This window comes from Trichosurus vulpecula, chromosome 8, assembly GCF_011100635.1.
Source record: "Trichosurus vulpecula isolate mTriVul1 chromosome 8, mTriVul1.pri, whole genome shotgun sequence".
Taxonomy (NCBI): domain Eukaryota; kingdom Metazoa; phylum Chordata; class Mammalia; order Diprotodontia; family Phalangeridae; genus Trichosurus; species Trichosurus vulpecula.
In genome coordinates this window covers 221,129,472-221,145,973 of record NC_050580.1, presented here as the reverse complement: position 1 = coordinate 221,145,973, position 16,502 = coordinate 221,129,472, and the positions used below count along the sequence as shown (strand labels likewise).

Here is a 16,502-nt window from a genome sequence, read left to right as displayed (position 1 = left end):
TTCCTCAGGATGACTGGGGACGGCCCCCAGTACCTGAGCTAAGCCTTTAAGGAAAACAAGGATCCTCCGAAGGCATGGGGCAGGGGTGTGGGGGTGGGGTGGGAGGGGCAGCAGTTTACATAAAACAAGAGAAGCGGGGAATGGCCTGCTGGGATTGGGGAAACAATTCATGAAGAGATGGAATAAGAAATAAGACTATGTTATAATAATATCACATACTAAATAAGGCAGCTGAAGTAAAAGTCTCCGATCACTGCTCACATGAATCTGACGACTCTTCCCATTCATTCTTCATTCCACGTAATCTAAATTGCTGGCACTAGTTTCAAAAAGCCTCTGCTGGAAAGATCAGAGGTTGGTGTTTAGAGATAGAGAAACATATAGAAATGAGAATGGAGGCAGAGGAATCATTGGGAGGAACTAAATGCTCATTTCGTTCTAAGGGAACCGGATGAAAATATAATTGGGAGATATTTAGCAAATGACAGAGGGAGAAGCAGGGGTTGTTGTATTTTTGCCTTTGAATCCCTAGCACAAAGCCTGATATGCAGGAGGCCCTTGACAAATGTTTGTTGATCGATTGGGGGTCCTGACTTGGTGAAGGGGCGTTAGGAAAGTAAGAAGAGAACAGCTTTTTGAGGGCAATAGTTTTCAGGCAGGAGTCGGCATCTAGAGTGCAAAGGACATACTTAGCGATTAGATTTGGGATCTACCGCCTACCAGGAAAAATGGGTTTCCAAAACTCAGTGTAAGGTCTTAATATACACAATTAAGTATATATTTGACTTGGGGGAGAAATGAGTTCTTGCCTGCTTCTGGCGCTGATGTTACGTGACTTATCAAGGGTCATACAGCTCATGTGTCTGAGGTAAGACTTGAACCCAGGCTTCCTAACTCCAAGGAAAGTTCTCTAGCACTCACATGCTGCTTCTCCTCAAGTTTCATATGGCACCTTAAAGTTTACAAAGGACAGTCCTCATAATCCCTGAGGGGTGGGTAGTGCAAGTAAAATAATTCCTAATTTACAGGCTTAGAACAAATTTTTGATGTGCCCTGTCATAAAGACAATATTTGAACAGAGTATGTTTAACTCAGAGAAAAGAAGACTGAGGGGAAACATGAAAGAGAAGTTGACTTCTGTTTGTCCTCAGAGCGGAGAACTAGGAACAATGGGTAAAAGTTACAAAGTAACTTGGCCCCCTCCTACTTTTTCAGTCTTCTGACTCCTTACTTCACACAGCTGTAGCAACAATCTTGCAAGCAGCTACTGTGACTGTGTAATACCAACAACTAGCATACAGAAGGGCTACTTACACAGGTTCTTTTAATCTGCTTTACTAAGGAAAGTAACTGTAAGGGGCTAACAATCTCAATTTAATCATACATACAAATATAACTCACTTAGTTCAGGAGGAAAATCCAGCAGCCTGAACTTCAGAACAAATACCAACAGAAATTACAAACATCAACAGACTTTGCCTTATTCAAATCACAATTCAGTTACCAGAAAAGCATCAACATCTGGGTTTATAAGCTGGGGGCTCTTAAAATAGCTGCCCAGAGTCCCACACTACTCTTCCAGTGACTGAGAGCCCCAAAGGGGAACACCAACTTCTGGGTTTATGTATCTTGCTCAGGGTCAAAGGGCGTCACAATGTGCAACTCAAACCCATATGACCTGAAAGCCAAACATGTCACTCCATGCAAACTGGGCTTTCCCTTGAGGGAAGGAAGTCATCAAAGACTCCAAACTTAATCAAAGAAAGAAAGGCAGGACTGACAAGGGCATTTGATTAAATAAGTGCTAAAAGAGAAAACAGTAAAAAAAGTCCCACCTTAATTACCAATACAATAGCACTCCCTAATTCCCTCGGTAATCCAGTGATACTTGCTTCCTCATATAAGACATTCCACCTCCCAGCTCCTGGCATTTTCTTTAGCTTTCCCCCATCCTGGAATACTCTCCTTCCTCAACTCTGTCTGCTGGTTTCCTTCAAGACCCAGATCAAATCCTACCTCCCAGAAGACCCCAAGCCCCCTAAATACTAGCATGTGGCCACCGTAGATTATCTCCAATTTATGCTGCACATCTTCTTTGTTCTTGGACGTTTACATGTTATCTCCCCATTACACGGTGAGTTGAGAATCAAGGGTGTCTTTCTTTTCTCAGCTAAGAAGCAGCATGAATGTTTGCTGACTGAATGGCTTGGATGCTGAATGACAAAGAGGAAAATTTAAGCGTAAGTAGAGCTTTCCCACACTGGAATGGGCTACCTTTTCCCTTTCAAAATCTTCAAAGACCTGATGATTCACTTCTTTATGTGCTAGCCTAGTGGGCCCCCAAATTGCCTTCCAATCCTGAGATTTTGTGTGTAGCTGAGCCAGAACACAAATCCAGGAGTTCTGACCCTAAGACTAGTTAGTGTTCTTTCCAAGTTCCCTGAAATCCATTGGATTGCTCTGTGAAAGATGCAACCAAAAGAACTGATATGTGAATAAGAATGACTGAATATTTCTTATTTCCTTTTAAATTAATTTCTTTTTAGTTTACAATATTCAATTCCAAATTCTGAGTTCCAAATTCTTCCCCCCTCCTTCCCAAGATGGCATGCAATCTGATATAGGTTCTACATATATATTCATATATTTTCACATTAATGACTGAATAGTTCTAAGGAAAGCTTTCCTTCCAGCAAAAGAAAAGAGGCAAAAGAATTCTATATTTAGGATCCAGAGCAAATTCAACACTTAAAATCATTTGGGGAAGACCTAGCCTTTTGTCTTACAGGGCTGACTAAAGGGAAATCTTTGATAAACAGAAGGGTCTAGGAGTCAGTCTTGGAGACTACTTTCAACTCCGTTAGTGGACAAATTCACATTCTGGCCACAGGGTAAATTACTGGAGTCTCTATGAGTTTTGCATTAACCCCAAGAAAATACAAGAAATGGTACTTTTGCAGCTCTTGCTTTTTCTGTGCATCAAATCATTGCCATTCTTTCTTCTTTTCTTAGGATGACTAGAATAGGGTTAACAGTTATTCCAGGTATGTGCCTAAAACACTGTAACGATGTTGCCTGTTCAAAAAATGTGGCTATGTAATGGTTCAGAAGACACAGCTTCAGGTTTCAGCGCCTCCAGGTTGTCAACCAGCTCCTAAGTTACATACAACTAGTTCAAAAATCAATGAAGTTTCTACTATAAGAGAATATAAACTCATTGAGGGAAGGAAGTATTTTACATTGCATTGGCAATTAACTGCTGATTAGATTAAAAAAGCACTGAATAAAGCACATAGTTATGCTACTAATTCTATTATCAATAATAATTTTTCATATACACGTATGGCTCTTTATATTTTGTGACACTTTTGCAAAAATGATAGAAATATTTCAAAGGTATTGAAGGTCCAATTTTCAGTACAAGTCATTTTGGGGAGATAATGAAATGCACAAGCAGGAGGCCCAGGTTTCATCTCTTTCATAATCATTCTTACTGAAAAAGACTACCTGAGAGAGAAAAAAAAAATACTTTGAGATAGTGTCTGGTAAGTACATAGAAAATAAAAATCATTTTTTTAATTGAAACATAACACCAGTAAAGTTAGCAATATATGATGATGACAAGCAGAAAAGAAGATGTAGGATTCCAAACAAGGAGAAACAGAAACTTAACACAAGGAAGGAGGGAAATAAGCATTTATTAAGAGTCTGCTTTGTGCCAAGTTCTATGCTAAGACTTTAAAAATATTTCATACTATCTCACAACAACCCTGGAAGGTAGTAGTTGCTATTTTTATCCCTGTCTTACAGATGAGAAAACTGAGGCAGACAGAGGTTAAGTGACTTGCCCAGAGTCACAGCTGGTATCTGAGCCCACTTGACTCCAAGCCCAGCACATTGTGCCATTTAGCTGCCTTTTTGGACACTGACCATAGGATCAAAGATTTAGAGCCAGGGGAACCTTAGAGATCAACTAATCCAATCTCTTCATTTTACATATGAGGAAATTGAGGCCCAGTGACACTAAATGACTTACCATTTCAAATTTAGAGTAGGAAAGAGCCTCAGAGACCTTACTAATTGTTCATCTTAAAAAACAAACAAATTAAAAAAACCCCAACAACTTGCAGTCACATGAGTGCTACCCTTCAGGATACCAGTCAAAGGTCGTTTTCACTGTTGCTGTCCTTGAGAACTTTGGTGGAGTTGGCGAACTGACAAAACCCACTAGGCCACAGGCAAAATTACATCTGAACAAGAATCCTTTCTAAAACACACCCGACCTCTGCTTGAAAACCTCCAGAACAAATTAATAACCTACTACTTTCAGCCCAAATCTGGCCTCAGACACTTATCAGCAAGTCGCTCAACCCCTATCTGCCTCAGTTTCCTCACCTGTAAAATGGGAACAGTAATAGTACTTATCTCACAGAATTGTGAGGATCAAGTGAAATATTTGTAAAGCACTTGGTGCAGTACCTGGCATGTAGTATGTGTTCAGAAAATGCTTGTACTGTAGAGTGGACCTCACTCTATTTTTTTGACTAACTTCAATTTTTGTATCAAGTCCTGAAATAAATCATAGCCATGAGGTGAGAGATAAAGCATCTTTAATTAAGATAGAAGGGTAGCAAAACTGCCACCCTGGGGGACGTCTCATGAGTGCAGAGCGCAATGGATTTCTCATCTAAGAGGCTCAAGAAAGGTTCTTTATAATTTTAAGAAAAGAGGGGGAGGAGGTATAGCATGAGATAGCAAGGCCTGATCATGAGACCCCAGTGGGCCCTGGCAATCAGGGCAAAAAAAACCAATTCATTTTCCCTATTTTGCCCTTCATGGCACAAATCCCAATGGAAGGGGACATGGACTTTAGAAGCTGAGATCCATCTTAAGCTAGGTTCCTTTATAAGGTAAATTCTTTGGGTGGCTCGGTAAGGGACTTGTGGTGTAGTTCAACTCAACCTAATGAAGAGCAAATTATCTCAAGAGCAGGAATGTAAAGATATCGAAATTATGACATTACTAGGATCTTAAAGGTGTGGCAGTCCATATTACATCTGGTATTAACAATTTCTGTCATAATAATAACAATTTTCTATCATTAGGAAGCTTTTTCTTCTATCAAGCCTCACTCAGGCTTTCTGTAACTTCTTTTCAGTATTCCTAGTAGTGTTTTGTAGGGCCAAGCAGAATAAATCTATCCTCTTGTGCATCATAACCTTTCAAATACTTGAATTCAATGCAACAAGCTTTTATTATTTGCCCACTATGTATAAAAGAGGAAAGAAAAAACAGTCTCTGCTCTCAAGTCTACAGCAATTCTTCAGCTACATGATTTGTCCTCTCTCCTCCCCCCACCAAGTTTTCAGTCCAAGAAACTGCGATTTCTTCACCCAAACTAGCTACCTCCATTACAGTCCGGTTTACATTTCTCTCTGCATCTCTAAACTCCAAAAGTATGGTTTTGGGAGCAACTATGCTATAAGTTACCTTCCTGGTGCACTAAGAACAGCTTTTGTGGGACTTTGCTACTTAAGTTGTAACAGTTATTAAGTAACAGATAAGGTCAAGGGTCCCAGAAGCAGGATTCCAAAAGAATGTATCTTCCTTATCCACACCTTCAACCTTTACAACTACAATAATGCATCAAAGCACCCTCCTGCTAATCCAATCCTCAGGGAATTTTAAGTTCTTCAACTCCTCGGAAAGGAAACACATGGCAGGATCCCGCAAGAAGTTTCTGACAATCCCATATCCACCAAGTGTACTTCTGGATCAGTCCCAGCAAGGTTCTCAAGGGTAGCAACAATGAAAATGATCATTGATCCGCTTCAATACTAAGCGTGGGAAAGAGGAGAAAATAGGTTTGTTTTGTTTTTTTTTTTGCTTAAACAAGTGCTAAGATTCCCTGGATTCCAGGAGGGGACCGATCAAAAACACTGCCCGGATTCCAAACAGTATAGACATAGGAGTGGTCCCTGACGATCCTCGTAACTTAATAGGAAATTTTATTAAAGGAAAGGGCAGGTCATGTCCCAGGCCACCGTGGGAGTGTCCTACTACCTGGGAGGATGGGAGGAAGGCAGATCCCATGGGGAAGCCTTGCCATGAATCTGACCCCTCCTCTAGGACCTAGGACCACCTCTGCAAACAAGTGTATCCCTGATCAAGTTCCTACGGGGCCCTTTGCTCCACTTCGGGCAACTCTGCCTCCTTCCCCCCCGTCTCAGATCTGGCAAGATCCAGAGACGGGCGAGGAGGTGTGGGGTCCCTCCACTCCCCCAGTCCCAAAGCCCAACCCTGCCCCCAAGCTGGAACGACTTGTGACTTACGCGGAGATCACCTTCCCGTCGAGGATTTCTGCTGGCGCCATAGCTCTTCTCTGCCCACAGCCCTCTTCGGGTCTCACAGTCCTCCAGCTCAATAACACTCTGGAGCAGCGCACGACCAACAGACCCCACGTGTTTGCCACCTAGAGGCTCGATAGCTACTACGCAGGCGCTGGGCTCAGGAGCGCTCGCGCGCGCGGTAAATAGAGCAGCGGGGAGGAATGGAAGAGTAGGGGAGGGGAGAAAGAAGACGGAAGGAGGAAGCCGCTAGTGATTGGCTGGAGGGAACATGGGTTTCGGAACGCTTCATTATAGTGGGAGGCGGAGGGAAAAGGACTCCGCTCGCTCGTGTTTGTTCAAGCTCGCTCTCGATTCTAGCTAATCAGGAGGCTTGGGAGAGGGGCGGTGAAGGGTAGGCGGGGTTGGTTGGAGGGGGTGGGAACCGTTTCCCTTGAGGGAGGGGTGGTGGGTGTGTTTTGCGTACATGCGTACATGCGTACATCCTTACATCCGGAGGAAGCGTGTGAGCGGGTCTCCTGGGCCCGTTAGGCTGACACTTGGCTAACCTTCCCCTAGCTGGCGTCGGCGCTCGATTACGTTAGGTCCTAAGGGACAAATATGAACGTTTCCCCATTGCGCCTGATTCGGCTTTCACAAACAACCTTGTCATAAAAAACACTTTGGACTTTACCTCTGGTTTCCGAGAAAATGTGTTCGCTTTGATCGGGAGGGTATTGCAATAGCCGATATGCGCCGCTTAACTGACATAAGGATATGCTGCCGTGTCGGGCGTTTTCTTATGTATCAGTAGTAAAGGAGTAAGGCTATATTTTTCCTATCAAAAAATGAAATAAAATAAACCAGGTACCCTGATTCTGCAAACTATAGGGCTGGAATTTGGGTCGCCTGACTTTCACGCGCGCGTGCGCGCGCACACATGTACCAGATCACCGCGCGCGACACACATACGTACACACACCCCCACCCCCACCCCCACCACCCCCCAGGAATTCCCCTTAGGGAAAGAAAGCGGAATATTTAGAGATAGTGTGTTATTATAGTAACTAACAATGTAGGAGTTATTATCATCCCTATTTTACAAATGAGCAAACTGAGGACCGAAGTTGAAACAGTTGGGAGATCGCAGCTTCCCTTCCGCAGAAGGAACAAGCCACAAGTGTATGAGGTGGGATTCCCGGACTCCAAATCGGGCGTGTAATAGCACGAAGCAATAGCAGGTGGATTTGGGGCTAGAGGATCTGAATCGGGTGTAGGTAGATCTTCTTGCCACCTGTGTGTCCTTAGACAAGGCACCAGCAGGGCTTCAGTTTCTTCATATGTAAAATGGGGTGTTGGAGAAGATCTTTAAAGTTCTTTCCAGGTAGAAGTAGGATTCTGTGATCTCCATTCAGAGAAAATAGTGGGAGGGTTATGAACCTTTTAACTTTAAAGTTTTATTATAGATGTATTTTTAGTGGTAGTTGCTTTAAAAAGTGCATTCCCAAATATGGTATCGAATAATGTTTATCATTGGACAAGTTGGTTAATCTCTATGCCTGTTTTATGTTTCCATATATAAGATTAGCGAATTGGGCTATCTTATCTCTAAAGTTATTCCAGCTAAAATTCTATTATCTTATTGCTAATAAGGGTGGGGCAGCTAGGCCGCGCAATGAAGGGAGCACTGGACCCAGAGACAGGAAGACCTGAGTTCAAATGAGGCCTCACACACTTATTATATGACACTGAGCAAGTCACTTAATCCCGTTTACCTCAGTTTCCTCATCTTGAATGGCTCTTTAAACATGAACTCCTCTGTCCAGCTTTCATAGACTTTCACAACCTGGCCTCAACCTGTATTTAATTCTCATTTGTAGGGTTCAAATTGGGGAAAAGCCATAAAATACAGTAATAAGTGAAAAGGCGTTAAAACTTCGACTCTATGAAAGGTGGAAGCCTGAACATGGTGACCTGTTTACAAATCATAACTTAGACACTGAATCAAAACTTAAGATACTATGATTTATGAAAACCAAAACAAGAATAATGTGACTGGGACATGATCAATACACAAACTTATGTTTGAGCTCAACTCATTGGCTCAACTCCCAACTTCATTACTAAGCAGAAAACCAAAAATATCCACCAATCAGTGGTGATGCACTCTAGCTCCTTCTGCTTTTGTCTGTTTTCTATAATTACTATAGGGATTTTGGGGATTCTTCAGCAGGATCCACAGAACTGCCTGGCTCCTTCCTCAGACCAAAGATTGCCCCTGTTTGTGTGTATTCATAATGATTGATTAAATTACTACCTTTAATCAGTCTTGAGCTCTTTGGTCTCTTCCTTAAAATGAACACCCCACAGTTATGGGAATGGTACAGGGTTCCCAAGCTGGGGGAATTCCAGACCTTACATTAGGTGTAGTGGAGCAGGATACCAATGGAATGCCAAAGGGGAGTTGGGGTTAGCTAGGAAGGGAACAAGGCTGGTGACTGACATGGGGACAGCTCTTCTTCATGGCATTGAGAAAGAGATACCACCATGGAAGAGAGCAAGACTGGTGGTAGACATGGGGCAACCCTTACCCTTGCCATTAAATGGAGCCACAAGCAAGGCTCTTTCTCTTTCTCTCTCCCCTCCCTCCTTCCCTGACTGTAGCAGCCTCAGAGGAGTGAATGGATGAGAGAGAGAGAGGGAGAAAGAGAGAGAGAATATTTTTGGTGAAGTATAGGTTGTGATTGATAAAGGCAAGTAGAGGAGGGTAAGAGAAATAGGATCAGAATAAGAAAGAAATAAGACATGTGCCATTTAAAAAGAGGCTTTAATCAAAGTCTACCAGAGGGAAGAAAAGTAGATAGAAGAAAAGGCAAAAAAGTTTAAATATGTAGGAATGAAAGGAGTATGGGCAGAAAGAAAGTCATTATCTGTTTGCATGAACAGTGTGAAGAGAGGGTTTAAGAATAAATGGTTTGGAAACTTTTGAAAAAGAAAGAAGTTTACTATCACTTTACAAGTTGAACAGTAAACTGCCTGCATTTCCATGATTATCCAGAGGCAGGTTTGGGGGTATCAAGGTTAATCTATTCCATCTTGGGGGAGGATGGGTGGTGGTGTCAAAGAGCACAGCCAATAGCAGCTTTAAGGATAGATGGGATGGACAACCCTGATTCACCTCCATTAGAAAGATGGGCAAAGTTGCCTCAGATGCAGGGCTACAGGAGGTGACTGGAGGCCCCATGTGCCAGTTACCATGCGCTGGGGTCCTAAAAATAAACAAACTGTGTCTGTTCTGGAAGATACCAGTGCAGAATGCATGATGCTATGTGGGAGCCCAGAGAGATGTTCTGGCAAGTAGGTAGCCACAGAAAGATATGGGGAAAATCAAGTCGGGGCAAAACAAACTAAATTAAGACTGAAAATAGGGGACTTGCCACCTAGAAAATATATGGTTTACATCAATCCAGAGGAAGAATATCATGGGGGTTGGCAGGCAGCGGCACCAGGATCAGCCCCTCCCTGGGGTACTTGTTGATTCCCCTTATTTTGTAAACTTACCAGGTCCCTGGAAACCAGCTGTATGGGCAAGGTTATCAGCCCTGGGAAAAGAGCTTGTTTGGGCTATGGAGTTTCTGTATTGTGAATGTATTGAACGTATTGTTAATGCAATGGGAAGATCTTTCCCATCCATTAAAAGGCCCATGTGACCTACTTAAGTCTCATGGAGGCTTAAGTTACATGAGTTTGAGTCACATGAAGCCTGTGGTGGGAGGAGCTTGCTGAAGGGGTGACATAGGAAGGGTTGGAGCAGGAAGAGTGGAGCAGAGCTGAGAGGAAGTTGGTCAGAGCTGGGAGGGAGACTGTGGGAGCTGCAGCTTGGAGAGAGAGGAGGCAGTCAGAGAGAGCAGCAGTTGGCAGCCACAGCTGCCCTCGCGAGCTCTCTCTCTCTCTCTCTCTCTCTCTCTCTCTCTCTCTCAGCATTTCCTGTGATATAACTTCCTTTTCCTATCAGGAAGCTCCTCCCACCACATGTGACTTAGGCTTCCTGTGAGTAAGCAGGTCACATGGCCTATTAATGGGTGGGAAAGATCTTCAAATCTAAATTGCTACTACAAGATATCACATTGGTGCTACAGTTACTAAACAATGAACTTGGCTTGCTGAGAATTTGCAAGTTTATGTATAATATAGAAATGATTTCTGATTGGCTTTTATACCAGGACAAATTTAAATTTGAGATGAAAAGAAAAACAAGTGAAAGATGTTAAGTGAAATCTTTTGAGTATATGGGACCTGATAATTTTTTATTGCTTATTGCAGCTTCATGAGAGTAAAACTAACTGTATCTAGCCCTAAGCTGTGATTAGTGAAACTTGTTGTTTGAAGTAAAAGCTCCTGATACTGTAACAGATTTTGTTTTGAGCTTCAAGTTTGGAATTCAGGTCTGATAGATCATAATAATTAATCGATAATCAATAATCCACCAATTGAGAGAAATGCCACAAACTACTCAGAAGGAATGTGATCCTGAACTGTTACAGGTGGAGGTTTGCATCTGAGAAAAGCTGAGAGGACAACCTTGGCCTAAGGTAGGATGCTCCTGGCTCAGTTTCCCCATCATGTTCATTTGAAAAGGAGTGTTTCCCACCTGGCTATTCCTGAGTCTAGCTATGAGGTGGAATTGATACTGCATGGGTGGGTGCCAAACTGGGACTCTTATCTAAATTCAAACATAGCTAAGGATACTTTATCCTGTCATATATGTGCCCCTAGGCTTTAAGCCTGAAGGACTCATTTTGATGCTGGTATGATCAGCTTTTTCCTTTTATAACAAATTTCTATAATCAGAACAATTGGTCAGTAAAAGATCAGAGCACAATGCAAGTATGTGAGACCTTGTTTTCAGTTTGAATGTGTAGTAATTCCATATCCCAAACAACTAGGTAAGTTAGTACTTAGGCTTGTCGTCTGCCTATGTGCACATCCACGTGAAAGATTAAGTGCCTTTCAGAATAATATAGGAAAAATTAGGCAAAGATAAAATAGGGTTCTTAAATATTTCAAAATGATAAAAGAATAATTGGGTATTGGTACAACTAATTGAAAAAGGCAGCTGTTATTCTATTAATGGCTGAAGCTAAATTAGAAACATCTTCGCTTTGGTTTATTGAAGAGAATTTTGGCACAATCAATTTTCTTATGAAATATTTTTACATTAATGGATAAGTCAATTTCATTCAAAGTTTATTATTGATCTGGAAATAATGCAGGTCTATACTGCATGTCCTTTGGTACAAATGTATTTGATTATAAACAACTTATGGATATGAACTCTTTTGGAATTAATTATTAAAGTATCCTCCCAAGTATTTTTATAATTGGAATAAAGTCAGCCTCTTATAAGTAAATTCATTTGTATAACTATTGAACCCAGGGGTGCAAAACTTTTACCTTCAAGAATATTGTTACTTAAGTTTTCATATACAGGATTGAATCCCTAATAGTATCTGATCCTTCAAAAGGATTTGGAATCAGAGTGGAAAATTTTGAGAAAACAACAAGATTAGACAATCTTGTATGTCAGATACAAATGATTCTGATGGGGCATGTAAAAAAAAAAACACCTAAATTTTCTGATTTTTCAAGCCAACTTTGGGTTCCTACTTTAATGTTCCCTCATATAGTTCTATGGTTAAGATCAGAACTCTAAGGTTTGAGCTGGTCTTCACAATATGGACTAGTTATTGGAGAAGTAAAATTTGAGAGGCTGTACTAAATTTGTATTGAGGTCTGTTTTGTAAAAGATTTTAGCAGGAATATCTAAGGAATCCATACAAGCAACACGGAACCAGAAAAACAATTCTACTGAAGAGCTGCCCCTGAAGACAAGACATTTTCCAGATGGCCTCAAGAAAAGATGTTCCGGACACCAGACAACTACATGGGACATCTGGATTCCAAGATGAAATTTGATAATTAAATGGACATTGGGGGTGTCCCTTCTTCATTGATAAAATCAAATTGTTCTGATCCCATTCTGTAATGGATTCTATTCTCTGCCACCCCCAATATGTTGTAAAACTACCCAAGCCATGTTTCTTTGTCTCTGAACCAAGTTCAGAAATTCAACTCACCCATTAATCCCCAGATGCCATTGGTTCTCCTTCACCTCCCCAGGGTGAAATGGAAGAAAATTCTAACAATTCTGGTAATTTTCTTTTTGGTCATGTTGTTTCCAATCTGTGCTTATATTGGGTATGTGGTTTATACTTACAAATGAGATCATCCTGGCTGTACCTAAAAAGACCCTAAACACCCTAAGCATAGAGCTGCCCCAAGGACATTGCCGAAGATATTCAAAAAATTATATGGGTTGCTTTTCAGGGGTGGATTATAGGATTTGAATTGGGAAAAACACCTAAAATAGAGTAATAAGTAAAAAGTCACAAAACTTAAACTCTATGAAAGATGGAAGCCCAAACATGGTGATCTGTTTACAAATTGTAACTTAGATACTAAATCATAACTTAGACACTGAGTCAAAACTTAAGATACTATGATTTATGAAAGCCAAAACAAGAATACTGTGACCAGGACATGATAAATACACAAACTTTTGTTTGGACATAACATTGGCTTAACTCCCAAGCTCACTACTAAGCAGAAAACCAAAAATATCCACCAATCAGTGGTGATGCATTCTGTAGCTCCTCCTGCTTTTTTTTTTTATCTTTTAAGGATATCTAGTTTATTATCCAAAAAAGTCTGGTTTGCTACTGCTGTCCTTACAAATACAGTTGGACTCAAACAATGAACGTGTCTTAGTCATAGGAGGAAAGGAGGGGAATGTTGCTAGCCCTCATTCGCAATTTCTATCCAATTATATTTTGTTCCAACTATGATGCCAGCCTTCCTATTTTCTGTATTACCCCAAAATATAAAAGAAAGCTGTCCCCCTCATTTGAGGTCTTAGCATTTATGGGGAAGCTGAGATCTGATTTATTGGTAAATTCATGCTTTACTAATAAATTAATTGTACTTAGAATTTTGTGTCTTTGTCTATCTTAATTTTAATTGTTACATAGCTAAACATATGAAGGCTGTTGACATGACTAATCCCTATAAAAGGTAAACCAAAGTGTTTTAACTACTAGACTAACAGAATGATATCTAGAAGGAGACCTGGTTTTTACTTCAGTGATCTAGGAATGAGAGTTGTTGTTTCATCCTTCATAGTCAGAGAACCAAAATAACATCACTATGTCAGGGTTAACGTACTGTGTGTCTGACTGTGGCTGATAAGAACAATATAAGCTCAGAAGGCTCCACCACAGGTCAAGCACAAATACTATATAAGAACATTTGAAATGGAGATATCTCTAAATTTACACATCATGTTTCTTTTAAGCTACTGCAATTCTGCTTTGCTCATAGAGCACAGTGCCTTCTTTGATGTGGACATGCTATATAGGCATGGTGGTCCTGTGCCATTGTCTCATGTCTCACAATCAATTCCAAAATTTTTCAGAGGGACCTTGAGAGAGTCCTTGTATCACCTTTTCTGACCTGCATGTGAGCACTTGCCTTGTATGAGTTCTGAAAAGTCTCTTAGGCAATTGTATGTTTGGCATTCAAACAAGATGGCCAGCCCATCAGAGTTGTGTTCTTTGCAGTAGGGTTTGAATGCTTGTCAGTTTAGCTCAAGAAAGGACCTCACTGTCTAGTACCTTATCTTGCCAGGTGATCATGAGAATCTTCCTTTTCATGATTCTTTTCGTTCTTGTAGTTGAAAGTCAAATTTCCTATTCAGCTCTGATCTTTTCATCAAGAATGCTTGAAAGTCCACTGTTTCATTGAATATCTATTTTTTTCCCCTGAAGTATTATACTCGGTTTTGCTGCATAGGTGATTCTTGGTTTTAAGCCTAGCTTTTTTGACCTCTGGACTGTCATATCCCAAGCCCTCCAATCCCTTAGTGTAGAAGCTGCTAAATCGTGGGCTATATTGATTGTGTTTCCACAATATTTGAATTCTTTCTTTCTGTCTGCTTGCAATATTTTCTCCTTGATACGGGAACTCTGGAATTTGGCAACAATATTCCTATGAGTTTTCCTTTGGGGATCTCTTTCAGGAGGTGATCAGTGGATTCTTTCAATATCTATTTTGCCCTCTGGTTCTAGAATATCAGGGAAGTTTTCCTTGATAATTTCTTGTAAGATGATGTCTGGGCTCTTTTTTTGATCATGGCTTTCAGGTAGTCCAATAATTTTTAAATTCTGTCTCCTGGATCTATTTTCCAGGTCAGTGGTTTTTCCAATGAGAAATTTCACATTGTCTTCTATTTTTTAATTCTTTTGGTTTTGTTGTATAATTTCTTGATTTCTCATAAAGTCATTAGCTTCCATTTGCTCCATTCTAATTTTTAAGGAATTATTTTCATCAGTGAGCTTTTGGACCTCCTTTTCCATTTGGCCAGTTCTGCTTTCTAAGGCATTCTTCTCCTCATTGGCTTTTTGGACCTCTTTGGCTATTTGGGCTAGTCTATTTTTTAAGGTGTTATTTTCTTCAGCATTTTTTGGGTCTCCTTGTTGACTTGTTTTTTCATGATTTTCTTGCATCACTTTCATTTGTCTTCCCAATTTTTCCTTTACTTCTCTTATTTGATTTTCAAAATCCTTTTTGAGCTATTCCATGGCTGGCAACCAATTAATATTTTTATTGGAGGCTTTTGATGTAGGAGCTTTGACTTTGTTGTCTTCTGGTTGTATGTTTCGATCTTCCTTGTCACCAAAGTAAGATTCTAAAGTTTGATTTTTTTCTGCTGTTTGCTCATTTTTCCAGCCTATTACTTTACTTTTTAGCTCTTTGTTAAGGTAGGTCTCTGCTTCCAGTGTTGAGGGTGCACTGTCCCAAGCTTCAGGGGTTTTGTGCAGCTGTTTTCAGAGATATTTCTGGGGACCTGTAAATTTTCAGTTCTTCCAAGGTAGTATGATCAAAGGAGAGGTATTTATTCCTGTCTTAGTCTTTGAGTGACCACAAGCACTCTTTTCTGTCTTAGAACTGTGAGGAGGATTCCCTCTCCACCACAAGGTCCACCATGCCCCAAAAATCTCCCCCCAGGATTGGGACCCAGATTGAAGTAGAGGCAAAGCAAGAGAATCTTGCCTCAACACCATCAAAAAGATCCCTGCAATTCCCCTCTGATCAGCTGCTTGATCCCTGCCACCATCTGTGGGCCGAGAGCTCCAGAAGCAGCCACAGCTCTGCCACCACGGCCACCCTCAGACCAGACTGTGTTCTTCTTTTACCTAGGTCCGACAGACCTTTCCTACTGACCTAAGTTGTCTTTCAAGTTTGTGGGTTGAGAAGTCTGGAAACCACCACACCTGCCAGCAATTCAGTTCCCTGAGGGCTGTTCTGTCCCTGTCTGTGATGGTGTGACCCACTTTGGACTGTGCTCTTCTCTCAAACTGGTGAAACAGATCTTTCCTGTTGACCTTCCAGGTTGTCTTGGGCTGGAAATTTGTTTCACTCTGTCATTTTGTGGGTTCTACTGCTCTAGAATTTGTTTAGAGTCATTTTTTACAGTATTTGGAGGGGTTTTGGGGAGAGCTCAACAAAGTCCCTGCTTTTACTCTGCCATCTTGGCTCATCCCTCTTCCTTCTGCTTATGTTTTCTATAATTACCATGGGGATTTGGGGGTTCTTCAGCAGGGATTCACAGAACTGTTGGGCTGCTTCCCCAGACTGAAGATTGCCCCTGTTTGTAAGTATTCATAATGATTGATTATACAAGCTATGATCAATCTTGAGTTTCTTGACCTTTTCCTTTGCTATTAAAAAAAGAACACCCCATGGTTGTTGGCGGGGTACAGGGTTCCCCAGTCAGGAGAATTCCGGACCTTACGCCATGATAGGTTTTTCCCCTTACCACATTCTGCAATCCAGTCAAAATGGCCCCCTAGCTATTCCTTACATATGACATCCCATTTCTCTTCTTCGTGCCTTTAGTGTTGGTTAGTTGTTGTCCTTCATCCTCAAAGAGGACCAAAATACATCACTATGTTAGAGTCAAGTTATCCAACTGTGGCTGATCAGATCAATACAAGATTGGAGTGTTCTACCACAGGTCTGGCACAAATAGTCCATGTGAACATTTGGGGTGGATTCTCT

At 41.1% G+C, this 16,502-nt stretch overlaps 1 protein-coding gene and 1 long non-coding RNA gene across 2 annotated transcripts in view; one reads left to right on the top strand and one right to left on the bottom strand.

The window, feature by feature from the left end:
• MTHFD1 (methylenetetrahydrofolate dehydrogenase, cyclohydrolase and formyltetrahydrofolate synthetase 1) overlaps positions 1-6,539 on the bottom strand; it is an 89,003-nt gene extending 82,464 nt beyond the window's left edge. Inside the window, 1 exon segment of the mRNA XM_036735182.1 lies at positions 6,333-6,539. Coding sequence (XP_036591077.1) covers positions 6,333-6,373 — 41 coding nt within the window. The 5' untranslated portion in view covers positions 6,374-6,539.
• Positions 6,540-7,349: 810 nt separating this feature from the next.
• On the top strand, positions 7,350-13,358 carry LOC118827949. Its single transcript, XR_005008923.1, has 3 exons — positions 7,350-7,515; positions 10,871-10,918; positions 12,134-13,358. It is a non-coding gene; the product is annotated as an uncharacterized LOC118827949 (long non-coding RNA).
• The last annotated feature ends 3,144 nt before the right edge of the window (positions 13,359-16,502 follow it).